General features: G+C 35.8%; 1 protein-coding gene across 3 annotated transcripts in view; it reads left to right on the top strand.

The window, feature by feature from the left end:
- Positions 1-17,342, top strand: part of LOC149568627 (universal stress protein A-like protein) — a 92,466-nt gene that overhangs the window by 8,453 nt on the left and 66,671 nt on the right. The window contains exon 4 of one of the 3 annotated variants that reach the window (XM_089821494.1): positions 7,922-7,958. The exons of the other annotated variants lie outside the window; for them this stretch is intronic. Coding sequence (XP_089677620.1) covers positions 7,922-7,943 — 22 coding nt within the window. The 3' untranslated portion in view covers positions 7,944-7,958. Of the gene's footprint in view, positions 1-7,921; positions 7,959-17,342 lie in introns of those variants that run through there. 3 annotated transcript variants of the gene reach the window in all.

Genomic DNA, 17,342 nt, shown 5'->3' with positions numbered 1-17,342 from the left:
CTGGATCACACCTTGCACTTCTTCTCCACACTTGCTCAACTATGATGATAATGCAAACTATTCATTCTTCACCTATATATATCGGTTTCCCAATTTCACTGCCTTAACCAAACCCTAAACATGTTACTGCTTGAGCTACAAATATCTCGCTTAGATCCAATTGCCACAAGGCAATATCTTATGCCCTAAAACACATTTATATGATTGCTCCAACTAATTTATGGAATTTTGTGCTAGAGGTCAAACACGTTTTGACCAACTACTTGCTTCTGCTAGAATCTTCTCTATACGCTGTCCTTGAACAATGTAATGCTAGATCATTACCTCCATATGTTCATCCATGTCATTGGATCACTAATGACTCATCCAAAGTCACTGCAACCTTGTCACCGGTTGCCAATCATCAGTTAACCGATTGTCACTCAAGAACTCATTCTTTTAACCTGTTCATCAAACCCGTCACTACTTCACCGGTCACCATTCCATCACGACTATCGTAAAAACGTCAACTTAATTGACTTCTCCACATCATCCTATGATGCTTCGCTTCATTCAACATGGATTTGAAAAACCAATTAAATCACCTATCACTTGTCACTAACTATTCTTGTAGTTGTACTGTGAATTCACTGATCATCTTACTCTTCTCATCAGCAACAACGGTCACTATATGCTCTTCAAGAGACATCTCTAATGCTATCTGCATGATCACACCCATTGATCCTTACTGTAACACTCTGCTCATCACACTAGTTATGCCAACAAAAACATATCCAAATAACCATGCATCGTAAAAAATATCCGAGTTTAGAATCAACTCCACTTCGTGGTTGCATGTCATTGACAACTTCTTGAATTAGCCAAAGTATTAGGTTCTCAAGCTCCTAAATACAACTCCGATCTTTTGCTCCATTTGGGAAGCCCTTTGCTTGGATGTCTTGTGATTGATCATCATGGAGCCCTCAACTCTTTTCTAATACTAGGCACTCTCTTTCTCCCATTGGTACGATTGTGGTTAAATCTTCCAGATAATGGTTTGAATATGAATGCACATCCCTATCGAAGTTAATTTGTCTAAGATGACCTTGCTTTTCTCCTACTTGATAGTGCATTTGAGCCTTGTCATAATAAGAAGTAATATTCTCTAATGAGTCCAAGCAATGAAGCGTACTATTTAGAGATTGATACTTGTGAAGAGGAGTTCTCTAATTAATAATTACAACCATATTTCACATTTCCATGTTTTCCAACCTCTGGATAACAAAGCATTCCTTGTGGTCTTTATTCATCTGTGAGGTAAGCTACCATTTCTATGTTTTTGTGTGCCTCTTGTAAGTAGGTTGGTACAATATGAACTTCGTCTATGGTTTTAACACATTAGAAGGCATAGATAAGTTGATACCTTGAATTTAATCAATATGTGATACCTCTTCAATAAACAATGATGAATGAATTTGAACATCTTCTACACATAGGAAGCCATCATGTGAAGCCTCATGGCACCATTTAGGAATAAAAACAACGCGGGATTCATCTTGGAGCATATTTTCTTCAAGTTTAGGTTGCATGCTTGTCCCTTCTTTAGTCTTATTAGGATCAAGATGATTGAATACTTTCTCCTGAGTTTTAAAATTTCTATAATGTTGCCTGATACATCAACATGCCCTCCTTCCTTAGAACCATTTCTTGATAATATTTTTGAACAATCATAAATGCCCCATTTCCTTTCATGCCTACAATCTCTGATGGATCCTTTCTAACATTTTGATTCAGAGATGTTTTTATGTCAAGAAAATAATTCTCACACTAATCTTCTTTCTCAACTTCTTGCCATGAAGTAAAGAAGGATGCACTTTGTCAGGGTCAAGGTGTGCATTATCATAGAAGCTTTTCAAAAACTTAACCTAATCAGAATAAGAACTCAATTTTGTTGAATAACAGGCATAGGTGATGGACTTATTTCTTGATCATTATTACCTGACCTTGATCTGCACAAATCATACTTCTGATCAGAGTCTTCTTTATCTTTGCATGCAAAAGTTATTTCTAACAAAGAATCTTGTCTGTGAGAGAAAAACTAATTATCTTACCATCTTCTTCATCGGTCTTTTGTAGAGTTCAAAGTAAAGATGGATGAATCTTTCCTGGATTAAGTCGCAGGCCATTGTAAAAATTCTTCAAGAAATCAACCTTTATGGGCTCATTTGGAGCCTATTTCTTCTGGTATGAAGAGTTTTCATCGTCGTTGTCACTTTCCACCTTTGCTTTGTACCAACTTATTATTTACAATTTGAACATTTAAATAGACTTGCCAGTATCTAATCTTTTAAATAGAATCCCCAAACTTCATTCCAAGGAAGGTACCTTGAAATTTCTGAGGATTAATGTATACTGACACTTTGTTCTCTCCAATAGAGTCATTGTGATATTGCCTTGAAAATCGACCCTATTAGCCCTTGAACTACGACAACTGCTGCAACAGTTGGAGAGATTACAACTCAATCACTATTAGATTGCAATCTTCCTCTGCATTTGTTTGGGGCAGCTCCCTTGTATGATGTGGGTATTTAGGATTTTTGTGTACTTTTAACCAGAAAGTACATAAAGGATAATGTGGAACTATAGAAAGTAATAGCATAAACCCTAACTATAAGCATACAAATACTAGTTGAGATTCACAAATGGTATTAATTACAAAGGGTTTTTTTTCAACACATTAATGCAATTATGACAAAATAAGAATAACTAACCTTGACATATGAAAAGGTAAGCTAGTCTATTACATCCATATCAAGATACCAGGAAATGAATGCATTTTTGCCAAACCACTTACATGGATCCAAAAGACCATTGGATTCCATCAATACATAAAGAGATCACCCATCTGACATATGAAAGATCAGTAATAACAACTTAAGAACACATTTGACACATATGACTAAATACATTCTCGTTAATCACTTTGAAGATATACAAATTCAAAGACAACTTTATACATGATGTAGATCCAATATAAAATTCTCCATAGTTTACCTTTCGTGCAAAAAGTGCACTACTCAAGTTAGAGTATGGACGTTATCTATGCTTTTTTGCAACTAACTCTAAAGTCAAAATCTTAACTCCTATTGTAGAAGCTAAAATCTAACTTCAGTTACAATGAGTGACATTAATCACTTTTAAAAACTGAATTTGAATCCCACATCATCCGAATAAAACCAAGACAGTGATTCTACTAAGATAATGGTGTCATTGAAATAAGCTCTTATGAATTGCACATTCATTTTCTTAGAATTCTAAATCATTTTAACAGATTCATTGATAAATGCATTTCATGAGAGCATATTTCTTCAATATTTTTCTTTGTCAAGCAGATCACGGTCCTTATCTCTTTTTTTTTTGTGTGGCCAATCTACAAAATAATCTATATGAAACAAATAGCAACTTTCCTTTATCAAGTATTCTTTGATAGTTGCATAAATGTTGACTTAAGGGTCTCATCATTTTTGCAGAGTAGGGATGGTAAGAATAAGTATGTGACATTTTAACAAACAGATATCATGAATTTCTATAGCTTCATATTTTACATGCACCTCATATGATCTGCTATCATAAGAGTTTTATATAATCATATCTCATTGGACTGTCTGCGGCATTAATATCAGAAGCTATTCTTTGAAGGAGGTCACCATATCACATTCCAGAGGTACTGATATCTACAATCCCATACTTTGCAGCCATGTTACAAAGCCATTCAAACTCATCCCACAAAATAATGCCTTACGGGGCATTTTGTCAAACAGTAAGCCTATACTCTGTGGCAGTCTGTGCATCCAGACTTTGCATATATATGTGCCAACACACTTTTATCTTTTTCCAATTCTCCCATCACAATACTGGCATCGAGAATGATGACAAGGTGGCGTGTTGAAGCGTTGAACCTGCATCTTCCTTGGCAGTCTAGCAAACAATTCACGTGCCTTACAATGCTTTTCCTTGCTTTGCATACATGAAGTGACCTCTAATTTTGAATGATAGTATGAATCCAAATGCCGTGTCTATTGAAGAGACATTCTTTCAAACAGATGGTATGCCATTTTTGTGGGTTTCCTTTGGTGTACATAATTAGTGACAGAGCTGGCTTGATGACTGCTGATCGCGCCTTAGGTATCTTGTCAAATCCTTGCCACGATTGTTATGCTTTGATGCTTTGCTGGCATATTACTTCTTGTTATCATGACAAGTGATGAGACTATTTCCCTTTGAGGTGGCTTGTCAAAAGGCCCACATCTAATGTTGATGCCTCTATATTTACTTGCATGTGCTCTATAATAGCCATGTTAAAGGGACGGCGACAAAGGCTATAGAATTCAGCTACAATCTAGCCAATGTATATAAGTTTTTTTAGTTTCACTTTTCCATCCTGTACTCTGCGATCAAGACATTCTAACAAACAGCCGGTGGTGCCTTGTTCATGGCTCTTCACTATTTCAAAGGTTTTCCTCATGACACAGGCAGCTAAGATGATTGTTGGTAATCTGCAAACACGGTGTCCTTTTGAATCCTATACCCATGTCAGATTTACTATCGAACCATTGGCCATATTGTCATGCACACTGTTTGCTCCAACAATATTTAAATATAGATGTGTTGTCGCCATCTTATTATAAACACAGAGAAAAATGGTTTCTTAGCTTGACATACAACTTCACAGTTCGAATACATGACATGAACATTCCACAGCAACCTGTGTGCTGTGGAAAATTTCTGCAAATTATTCATTTCCTTAGAAGGCCGAGTCCCTACGTGAACCATGATGGTGTTTGTTTCTGTGACATTCCGTCAAGCATCTCTTTTGAATTCACTGTGGATCCACTTTACATCTGCAACTATCACTATTAAATGATTGGCAGAATTTACATCAATGCAGACTCGGAGGAAATTAGCAAAGATACATCAAATTTAGCTTTACTATTACTGTTTGCTTTCATTGGAACACTGACTGAAATCTATCTGTAAATCCGCCCTCTGTGAATCATTCTGAAAGTTGCCAAAGGGTAGTTATTCCAAGTTGGGGTTTGGGTTTTGATATTCGAAACCCTTAACTTCTTAACCTTTGAAATGTTAAGATTTTGGAGGAAACAATGTATTCTTAACTTCATTTAGTTAAGGCCTTAACGTTTTAGTTAAGGTTCTAACCTTTTTACTAACCTCTTTTAGTTAGGAAAAAGTCTAAGCCTGAACCAATAACTTTTTTTGAAAGTTAAGATTCTAACTTTTAACTTTTAGAAAGTTAAAATTTCAAATTTCTTTAAGTGTTTAACTTTTAAATAATAAAAATTTAGCACTTCAACTTGAAACTCACAACTTTTGGCCTAGAACTCCGATTTTGGAAATTCAAAATTTTGGACAGAGCTGGGAACAAACCAGAACCTTTGAAATCATAAAACCATCAGTAATTGAATTAACCGACTGATTTAAAGTCAGAAATTTGATGCTCGTTAAATGCACATTTAATAAAAAATAATGATTTTTTTGATAATTTGACCGAAAAGGAGTAAGAAAACATGTGCAGGAACAAATGTACAAAGGTTTCATGATTGCCTCATTTGATTATATATATATATATATTTGACTCATGAAAATTGGGGCAACAAAATTATATAAAAGCATTTGGAAATTTTAAAGTAAATAAGAAATTAAGTTATTAGACAAGCGGAGGGCTCTGGTCTTTGGCATATTGCAGAAATTGTTTTGAGTGGTCCTATCTTGTCTCTCCTCCAATATTTAATATGCTTACATAATGTTATTGATATTGTATGATTGTCACACAGTGTAACCCGGGTGCGCGCACTTGGGTCAAAACCCCGGTGCACCCGGTGCGCGTAAGCACCCGATGCGGGTGCGTCACGCACCTGAGTACCCCCGCTAGGAGTTTCTCCACCGCCGCACCCACACTGCACCGGTCAAGCACTCGAGGGGGACATGGTGCTTTAGTGCTTCTAGGGTGCTCGAGTGTGCGGGTGCTCATAGGGTGCTCGCAGGGTGCTTGCAAGGTGCTTCCTGGGTGCTTGCGAGGTGCTTCCTGGGTACTCACTTTGATATGGCTATAATACATTATTATTATTTCATTGTTTCATGCTATTCGGCTCATTGTCATCATGAGCATCTTTATGATATATGATATTCATAGAATCATATTTGAACAATGAATTTTGAATCTTGCATCTTGAACTAAGTTAATTTGTTAAATGGTCATTAGTAATGGTTATGAAGTTTCAAGTTTGAACTTATGGTTTGTGAATCACATTTCAATTTTCTCTATTCATTTTATTGAACTATATTTGTTATGTTAATGTTATATAATATATTGAACTATCATTTCATAATTAGCATTTTCAGTCATATATATTATATATATACTATGCAACCCCCTCCCCCCACTCCCCCTCCTCCCTCGCCCCCCTGCCCCCCCTCCGCTCCCCCACTGCTGCACCCCCGCCGTCCCCAAATTGAGGCTATTTTTTTTCTTGCACCTGAAACTCGTCCCGACGTCCCCCCGCACCGCTGCACTCCCGCGCTGGGGTAACACTGTTGTCACATGATCTAGTTCTAACCATAATCATTGGAATGAGAATATAGATGTGTATAAGTTTATTTATATATATTATGATTATAGTATTCAAATCTAGGATCGCAATATTTAAGAAATATCTATTTGGTAATATGTAACCGTAACCCTAATATGTGCAATCGTGGTTCTAGGGTAAATTAGGAAGGGGGTATCAAAAATGGTGTTAAAGCATAATTCTATTGGCTAATGGGACAAACCTGCTTTAACTGCCATCTAATTAGGGTTAACTATTCAGCCCTTTTCCTTAAGCGGGCCGAAAACAAAATTCGAATAGGTCAACATTGCATTTCTATATGTATGTGCCCAAAATTGCTTCATTTCTTATGTGTTTGACAAGTGTTAAATTGTAGTGCCTCATGCTTCACATGTGTGATGTACATTTATTGCTTCACGCCTAACATTTATACTCCATTTCTTGCATGCATTTATATGGCTTCCTGCCTTACATATGATTTATGTTGTAACAACTAAATTTTTCTAAAGGCTAAAACCTTAATACTCTTTCTCTATTTTGTAGAAGTAAAGCTAGCTTCCCATTCACATGAAGATGATTAACATAAATTAATTGATTAATTGTATTCTCATGATAAGATCTTAACTACCAATTGAAAGATTTAACCATCTTTTGATAAGCTAGAAAGAACGATCTAAATAGATTAACTAATTATTTTACACATGATAAGCAAAATAAATATAACTCCAAATTGTATCTATTATACCATATGAAATAGGAAGTAACTGCATAAGGTCTATAGATGAACTGAAATAAAAATGTTACTGAAGGAAATAATGAAATACTATCAAGGTTTAGATTGCACCATGTCAAAAGAAATAAGAACTGATTTGTTTTGTGCAAGTCTAGGCAACTAGAGGAGAGGAGAAGCATTGATATAGGCTTGACCTCTCATCCACGGACCCAGTATAATCCATCCTCATTCTCTACTAAGAATGGCCTAACCCTGCATGGAATAAGTCACGTGTGCACCATCTTGTCTTGCCACCTAAGCAACTTGGTGTTAGAGATGTCAATGACATAGCCAACTAGCTTGCGGGTACCTGCCAAGAAACTATTTGACTGACTATACCTTTGGTAATCATAGTAGCATCATTTGCCACTAAACCTACTCTGGCTAGGGATTTCCAAAGGACACTATGTGCCCAATCACCCACCGCTTAACCTGATAGAGATAACTAATAGCCAGTTCCCCCCCATGAGCTGACTAGATTTACTAATTTCAATTTTTTTTGTAATTCTTCATAACTCTGATACATCTTTCTATTTGTTTGCAGGTTTATCAATCTGTCCAATTGATATGGACTACACCACTCATCTCAACCATTCTTAGCTATCCTTGATGATTGCTGGTGTAACTTTTTACCTTATATTATATATTGTTTAATTATGAAAATAATGTTTGTTGCCTTAATAATTTCGGAGAGAGAGAAAGAAAGATTATGATTTTGTCATGACCCCTCCTCAAATAGAGACCCACAATTATAAATGATCAAGACATAAAATGTTTAGAAAATATATTTGAAATATAATGTAACTTATTATTATTTCTATCATTTAATAATTAATAATGAATATAGACTATTATATTATTATTAATAATTCATATTATCAAATATATTAATATTGATATTAACACTCATATTCACAATTCATAAATTATTTAAAGATCAAAATAATAGTATTCCAATCAATAAAATACATTTAATAATAACTAAGTCCTACCTATAAAATATTGATGCCATATTTATTTAATCAAACATTGATAAGGAAACATAAAAGTTAAATACATATAAAAATCTAATATCTAAACATTAAAAATCGCATCCTATCCGTGGGTCACAATTGGACGTGACTCTTCCATAGTACATCACCCTATTTGTAAAATCCCTCCCTATGGATATGAGACAAGGATAATACAAAAGGCATGGAACTGCATTTTACATCAGAAATACAAAAAGAGAGGAGGAAAATCCGATCGGGGGTAATAGAAAAACTGAAATACAGAAGAACCAACGACAATAAATGACACAGTGTACAAGAACATGCAGATGTGGATGCCGCATGAAGTTGGGAATAAGAATCTATAAGCATCGAAGGTTGAAAAGGCAATCACATCGAAGATTATGACCAAAGTCATCATCAAAGACTAAATCTGATATGCAAATGGCATGAGGCAGCAGAGGTATAAACATTGGAACATTGGAACCTGTGATCTGCCAATGGGCCTTGACAGGATAAATAGGCCGACTCTAATGCGAGCCCCATGATATAGCCCGATGTAACCATCAAAGGCAGGGAACAAATTAAATGTGGAATATCTTTCAAATACGCTTATCGCACGAAGAGTATTAGGGTCATCACTAGTACGAAGGGGTGGAGTAAGACTTGTAAGATTTTCTATTGTTAGTGCAAGTACCAAAGGTAAGTATAATTTGAGCATTATATAATTATATTTATATTGTTTAGCTTCTTTACATCATTTGCATTTTAATAATGATGAAGAACGGAAAGCAAAGCATGATTACTTTGTGTGATCGACATTTTATGTGCCTAAATCAGCAATAACATTATTGATTTAAACTTAACCAAGGCAATGTAAAGGTCTATTACAAGCCCAGATGTAGAGATTGGGCCCGGAAGCAAAGGAAAGGTATGTAATATATTTCTTTAAAATCAATTAGTATGAGACTATGCTCATTTATGTTGGTTCTATATTCAAATCAAATAAATAACAAATATTCATATTGAGCCTAATATGATTACTACTATTATTAATTCTTGGATAAGTCCCTAAGTGCACAGGGGGAGGAGTAAATCGCTCATGTTGGGGCATGAGAATCCCATGTAGGTCGTGTCCAAATTCGAGCAGCTGTAAATCTGCCATCCATTACAGGATTTGACATATGGGGATTATGGATGTTATCTAGAATTACTAATAGTATTTAGTGAGGATATTTACAAGTTTGATTACGATTGATTCTACTTAGAGTTGAATTTTAAAGGATCCCATTTTCTTTAAGGATCATTTTAAATTGACCTAGTAGAAGGTGTCATTACAAGTGGTATCAGAGCATGATCTTGACATCTTGTAGGGTAAGAGATTAAATAAGGAATCTAGTAATATGTGTATTATGTGTATGCTTTGTGTATACTTCACATCTTTACGCATCAATATGTATACATCGTGTATGCTTTGTGTATACTTCGCATCTTTACACATCAATGTGTATACATCGTGTATGCTTTGTGTCTTCATGCATCCCCGATGAACTATTACAAATAAGTACATAGAAATAACGATTATAACAATTACTTAAGAGCTGCCATAAAGTCTCAAAGTCTCAATTTAGAGTACAACATAATATGGGATGTAACACAATCCCCCCCCCCCCCCCTGCTCATGGTTCATCGTCCCCGATGAACAATTACAAATAATTACATAGAAATAACAATCATAACAATTACATAAGAGCTGCCATAAAGTCTCAAAGTTAATATTTTTGGAAAAGATGGGGAAATTTTTGGTAGGTTTCATCATAATCTTCCCAAGTAACATTCTTCTCATTCTTCTCAGCATATTGGTCCCACTGGACCTTGCACTGGGTTATATCCTGATTTGGTAAGCGCAACTTACCCACCTCGAGTTTTCTAAGTGGTTCTATTACCACCACCCTTGGATCTTGGACCTACAAGACATTCCAGTCAATGATATGCTCAACATTGCCTATATATTTCTTAAGCTAAGACACATGAAATACATTGTACATTCGGAAAGGGGCTGGAGGTAGAGCAATCTTGTAGGCTATAGGGTTTACAACTTTCTAACACTTTAAAGGGTCCCATATATCTTGGGGCCAACTTGGCAATTTTACCAATTTTGATAGCACTTTTTTGTGGCTTTACTTTTAGGAGAACCTTTTCCCCCATCTCAAATTCTCTAGGAGTCCTTTTAGGATCTGCACAACTCTTCTAGTGATCATTCACCTCTTTAAATGTTTGAAGGATTTAAACTACCTACTCTTCCATGTCTATGAGCATTTTAGGACCATTAATTATTCGATCCTCAATCTTGATCCAATTTACAAGTGCTCTACAGTTTTCTCTGTACAGGGCTTCAAAGGGTGCGACCTTAGTAACAAATTGATATGAGTTATCATAACAAACTCTACTAGGGAAGATATGTTTCCCAACGGTGTTGCTGATCCATACAATATACTTTAAAAGATCTTCTAACACCTAATTTACCCTTTCTGTTTGTCCATTGATTTCTAGATGATAGGCTGAATTGATATTCAATTTTGTTCCCAAGGCAGAAAACAAAGTTTACCAAGACCTAGATGTCATTCTAGCATCCCTATTTGAGATAATCTTCTCCAAGACTCCATGAAGTCTAAAAATTTCTCTTACGAATTCATGGGCAATTTCTGGTGCTCCATCTATTAAATTTCCTAGAATAAAATGAGCTACCTTTGTAAGTCATTCTAGTACCACAAGAATAGTATTATTCCTGTTTCTAGTCACGGGTAACCCATGTATGAAATCCATGCTAAATATTTGCTATTTCCATTCCGGTTCTTCATTTGGATGTAGCAACCTTGTTGGATACCGGTATTGAGTTTTGAACCTTTGACATTCAAGACAACTCGCAACAAATTCGATTGCTTCCTGCTTCATACCCTTCCAAAAGTAAAGTGTGCTAACATTTTTGCTACCCCAGGATGTCTTGAATAAGGAGCAATGTGAATTTCCCTCAAAATCATTTTGCGGATTTCAAAATCCTTAGGTATATACATTCTTCCCTTATATCTTAAGAGTGCATTTGCTTCTAGTTGGTAGCCTTTGTATCTAACATCACACGGATCATTTCGAAGGGTTAGACATACTTTTTTATAGAAATCATCACTCGGTAATTTTTGAATCACCTATTCCTTAAGTCCAGTGTTTATTGTTATTATGGTAGATATGTGTCTTTGTCTACTCAAGGCGTTAGCTACTCGGTTCTACTTTCCCTTGATATGGCAGATTTCAAAATCATAGTCAGCTAGGATTTCTAACCATCTCTTTTGATGATCATTAAGATTAGGTTGCTTGAATATATACTTCAATCCATGATGTTCTAACCTTAGTTCGAGCGGTTTCCCTATCAAATAGTATCTCAACATTTGTAGAGCATGAATAATGGCTGCCAATTATAAATCGTGTGGTGCATAATTCTACTCATATTTCTTTATTTTCCTGGACTCATAGGGATCAATACACCCCCCAATCCTTCTCTTGATGCATTGGTTATAACCACAAAGTGACCCTCAGGATTTGACACTCTGAGTATTGTGTCATAGGTTTCCTTTTAAGTACTCAAATGCTGATTGACAGTTTTATGACCAAACAAACCTTTTTCCTTTTCGTTGCAAGGTAATTATGGGGTGGGCTATCTGAGAGAAGCCTTTAACAAATTTCCTATAAAACTAGTTTCACAAAACTTCTTACTTCTAACACATTTTTAGGTGTTGGATATTCTTTTATTGCTTTGATCTTAGTAGGATCTACTGTAATTCCTTTCATGGAGATAATGTGCCCGAAACACTGAATTTCCTTTTGGTAGGAGCATTTAGACAATTTTTAAAACAATTTATGCTCACGCAATCTTTGAAGAACTATTTATAGATGCTTTTGATACTCTTCCTCATTGTGAGAATAAATAAGGATGTCATAAATGAAAATCAATACAAATTTGTTTAAATGATTCTGGAATACACTATTCATAAGATTCATAAATGCTACAGGGGCATTGGTTAGTCAAAAGGGTAACAGTGTGTTAGTAAACAGTTTTGTCCTTCCAAAATTAAATAGAAAGAATGACTCAAGATGCCCAAATAGAAGAACAATTGCCACTAACAATTGGATAGATTATCATTTTATTGATAATCTTCCTCTGAATTGAGAGGTACAGCTCCCTCGTAAAGATATTCAATGAATGTGATATATGCTTCTGTCTTTAACCTGAAGACATGAAGGATTTTCTGACATTCACCCATAGACATGAAATGAATGCAATTTCAAGATTTAAAATTGGATAGAAAGAGAAAGATGAATAAGCAACCACAGGATTACTTAATCAGTCTTTCAAATTACAGAAGGGAGAGAAAAGAAGCTAAATTTATGCAAAAACGTGAGTACATAATTGCAAAATTACATACATTACATTCAATGTAGTAATAAAAGACTGTATCTGAAAAAGGAAATAAAGAACATAGTATTCTTCAAAAACCAGAAATATAAATGTTCAAACCACAAGATCGAATACATATATATTCCTTTTCATTTCAGAGACATGACAAGACAACAATAGTACTATCCTGTCCTTCTATTACAATCAATCTACAGAAAAATAAAACAACTCTTCCCTCCATATTACAAAACTCTGACCCCCTTTTCCTGTAGCAGCTATAGAACTCCCCCCGGAAAATGAAAACAGAACCCTGTTACAATAGTTTTCTCCCATTAAATAAATTTTTTGCCAAGAAGTTTGGTAACTGCCCTAACTTCTTACCGAACCCATTTTCCCATTACAGTGATAATTAATTCTCTTAAAGAATTAATTATATTTGAATTTTCTAATATACCTTGACTAATACAAATTACAATAATAATAATTAATTCTTTTTAAAAGAATTAATTATTTTTAATCATTCTTTTCCAAATATAATCTGCTTCATCAACTTACCCAATTAAATCTTCTACTTTCACCCTCATATTATAATTAATTCATTATAGAATTAATCATATGAGAAATTAGACTAATGTTTTAATAATTAATTACTTTGCATTTAACTTGAATATATTTAATTCATTAAAGAATTAAATAATATAAATGCAAAATAATTTGTAAGTTTTAAAGGTTTCTAATTTCTCATGTTGTGAGCTAAGAGGGGAAATATTTAGGGTTCCAAAACCCTAGCTAACATTGGCTCTTTCTGGGGGCCGCATTCTGTGCCGGGATGCAGAGAACTCCAAAAACTCCAGAATCTCTGTCTGCTGCTGTCCAGTGCTGTCCATTGGGTGTAGAGTCATCATTCAACTGTTCTATATTTGTGATAAGAAATATTAGGGCAATTCTGAGCGGTATCCATTATTGTCACAATCTTTTGACTACAGGGTTGATTCTTTGAATTGGTGCACTGCCATGTGCATTGGGGTTATTATTCTGACATTTAGCATCTCCTCATCAATTCAAAGTTGAAGTGGGTTATTCTAAACTCCCTCGGCAACCTCCAAATTGACATAGAATTGGGAACAAAATAGGCAGGCTTGTGTACAATATGCCCAACTGTTAGCTTTTGCAATAGCTCTGCTTGTTCAACATAATCCAGCATGTCCATCGCATATGTAAGTCCAACAATGTTATCAACACGCCATTCAAAAATAGGTACCCTGGAATATTGGTAGGTCACCCAAAGGTTATGAAATTCCATCAAGGTGGCATCAACATCAATAGCAACTACATCTACTAGAGGAGTCATCACTTCTTCTACAGAAGTGTCCTTAAAACCTAAGACAATATCAATCATGTCCTGCTCTTCTTCTTTGATTGTCCCACTCAGCTCTGCACACCTCAACATAAGTTTGAGCTCATTCTCAGTGACAAGGGGTTCACTTCTACTCTTCAGTCCCAAGATCTTTAACATACCCACAGATAAAGTTGTGCAAACTTGGCCTACTAGATACAACATTAAATAAATTAAGGCCACTGGCCTTGCCACAAAGCACGCCACTTCTGTTGCATTATGTACAGCTATGCTCTTAGGAGTAAATTCAGTAAGTAGTAAAACAACCACCTACTGTCATGACTCCTGTTGCTGCACTAATTCAAGCTTCGCCAAAGAGTGTCGTTGCTGCCTTAATCACAGGTGCAATTGCAGCAATGTTTGTTACATTGTGCAGAAATCAAGTGACATCTTGATGCAACGAAAAAAACTCCATCTTCAAGTTCTTTCTCAGCTAGCTCACGGACCTTAGGCACTTCCGAATTTGATGTTTCTGCTTGAATTTGGGTCTCCACTATTTGTCATATTTGCTCAACATCTGATCACACTTTAGAAAGAATCTCCTTGAGGTAATTAATGCTAATAATTATGCCACCACCCTAATTAGGGTTACGGGTTGCATGTAAATGCTCCAAACCTTGGACAACATCCAACACAATGTTGAGCCTTCAAATTTGGTTCATTTAGATTGGAAATCTGACCAAGTTCCTTTGGTATTGAGCCACTAGTGCAACAAGAGCAGACCGATTGCCGTAGCTCGCTAGTATGGTGCCATTGAGACTCTTTCCCGAGAGTTGTAATTCTTGGTGACGACTTATTCTACATTTTAGCCAAGTCCAAGAGTACTGCTTTGGTATGCAAGGGTTGCCCATCCACTCATTTTCTAAATTGAAGTGTCTCACAATATCATTAACTGTAACCACTCTCCCGTTACACTTGAAGTAAGAAAGGTGTCGAGTTGGGTAACAAGAATAAAGATTACCCTCGACAATACTGTCTTTTTTCTTAGTAATGGTGGTTGCATTCTTTCCACAGTGTTTCAAATTACAATTTGAATAATTTTGAGAGTAAAATGAGCTCTTTCAATTCTATGACTTTCGGGTAGCTCAATGCTTGAATGTGACAACATTATTACATATTTTTCAATCATCAAGAGGATGATTCACGTTTTTTGCCAAAACAGTCGAATTCGTGGTACAGAACCACTTCCTATATCTCCATCACAGGCTTTGAAGGTGTAGCATGGAAACCTCATGATGGAAACTTGGCCAAAGTTGTTCAAGGACACAGGCGGTTTGGAGGATTTAGGAAGACAATGAGCCCCGATAGACAAGAATTCGGTAAGGTTGATAGATGAAATTCAACTTTATCAGCAGAAGATGCTTCATTAATGGTCTTTACTGTTTCAACAAAAATACTTGCATCTTCTTCAATGTGCAAGATGGATTGGGTCGGCCTCTTTTATCTTCTAACTGTCATGTCACCACCCCTAATTAGGGTTAGCGCATTTTAAGTGTGAGACTCAAAACTCCTTCACCACTCATCCACTCCAACACAGGTATTAGAAGCATCACACCAGCTACTGCAATTAAAGCATTCCGAGGAGCATCAAGAGCCTTCTATATTTTCTCTTCAAGTTCATCTGCTGCAACTTATCTCAAGATGGAACTTATACTGACCCATTGAAAGTAGTATGCATCCTACCACTGCAGTGAATGTGAAAAGAATTAACAGTAGCAGGGAGGATTTGTTTCAATCCACGCATCCAAGGGGATTGCAGTCATATCATTTGCATTTGTCTCGCTTAATAGGATTTGCTGTCTTCCATCAATCACCTTTCAGATTTCATTGATGAGGAGTTATCTTACTTAGCGGCACAGATCCTTAATGTCTCAGCCTTGACATATTGAGCTCTAAAGGAATCATCTTGATGTATGATGGCCAAAATGAATCTCTTCATATACACCCAATAAATCAGGTACACTTGTCCACACTTTCAAATTTTATATAGCTCTATACAGGCTGCAGTCATGAATACTCAATAAAGAGGCATAACATTCCAGATTTTTGCTTTGACCTGCTGTTGTATATCGTCAAATGAAAGGCTCAATAGCAACCAACTATAGGTAAAATGTACATTGTTGCACTACACAATGCCTCTAAGTCTCCAACCAATGAATATATTCCTTTTTCCAAAGGTATCCTTTGTTTAAACTATAGTCTGGCACTAAATATTTACCCACACATTTAGCCTTTAAAGTATTTCTGAATGAAGCCCTTACTGTCCGCATATTCCATTGATAATAAAGATGAGTATTATTCCATTATACCAAATCATAATTCATTTTTCAATGAACCCTAATTTCTTGAAGTGAAATGTCTGGAGCCCATGTACTTGAAAAATATATCTGCTCCATTAATGAAAAGAGCCATGAGCTGCTTGCAGAGAGGAAAAGAGCAAGGGAACACCAAAAACACTAAAACTACCAGCACCACAAAAGCGAACACAACAAACCACACCTAGCCACAACAAAAACTTTATGTACAAAGAGTACTCAAAAGAAAGTACCTGGCTGCTCACGGAAAACCATTAACTGGTTGAGAGAAGTATGTGCCAGTGCGAAACAATGGTTGGTGTACAAGTGAGCCCATTCCTGAAAATTGGAGAACAACCATTGAAAAGAAAAACTCCATAGCTATAAGCTTTCCGAACAGCAGATTAAAACCAAGAAGCCAGCCAGCATTATAGCTCATTAATTGTGGCACCTCCATGTCTTCTTGCACAAGTTGTTTCTTGTCAGCACTCTTGACATCTTCCATGAGATTCTTGGCAAATAAAATGGAGTCTCTATGGTGATAGTCTTTCCTGAAACTATTGAAATGATAACCCACATAGTTCTCATTTAAATCTGCAACTTCCTCCTCCAAAGATTCAGGTTCCAAGAATTTGTCTATGAAGTCTATCTCAAAACAAAAAGATTCCAGCATAGGACCAAAATCCATTAGCCCATCTTCACAATCAAACATAAACACTTCTAATTCAGGTTGTGTGCATGGAATTGGTCTTGGGCTAAAAGTATTTCCTTTAACTTCCATCTCATCTTTCTCAATATCTTCGAATGCTTTGGGCTGAAAAGACTCTTCATTCATT

This window comes from Cupressus sempervirens, chromosome 3 (genome assembly GCF_028749045.1).
Source record: "Cupressus sempervirens isolate cs-2001-9-10 chromosome 3, ASM2874904v1, whole genome shotgun sequence".
Lineage (NCBI taxonomy): Eukaryota > Viridiplantae > Streptophyta > Pinopsida > Cupressales > Cupressaceae > Cupressus > Cupressus sempervirens.
This window is presented reverse-complemented; position numbering and strand designations above follow the sequence as displayed.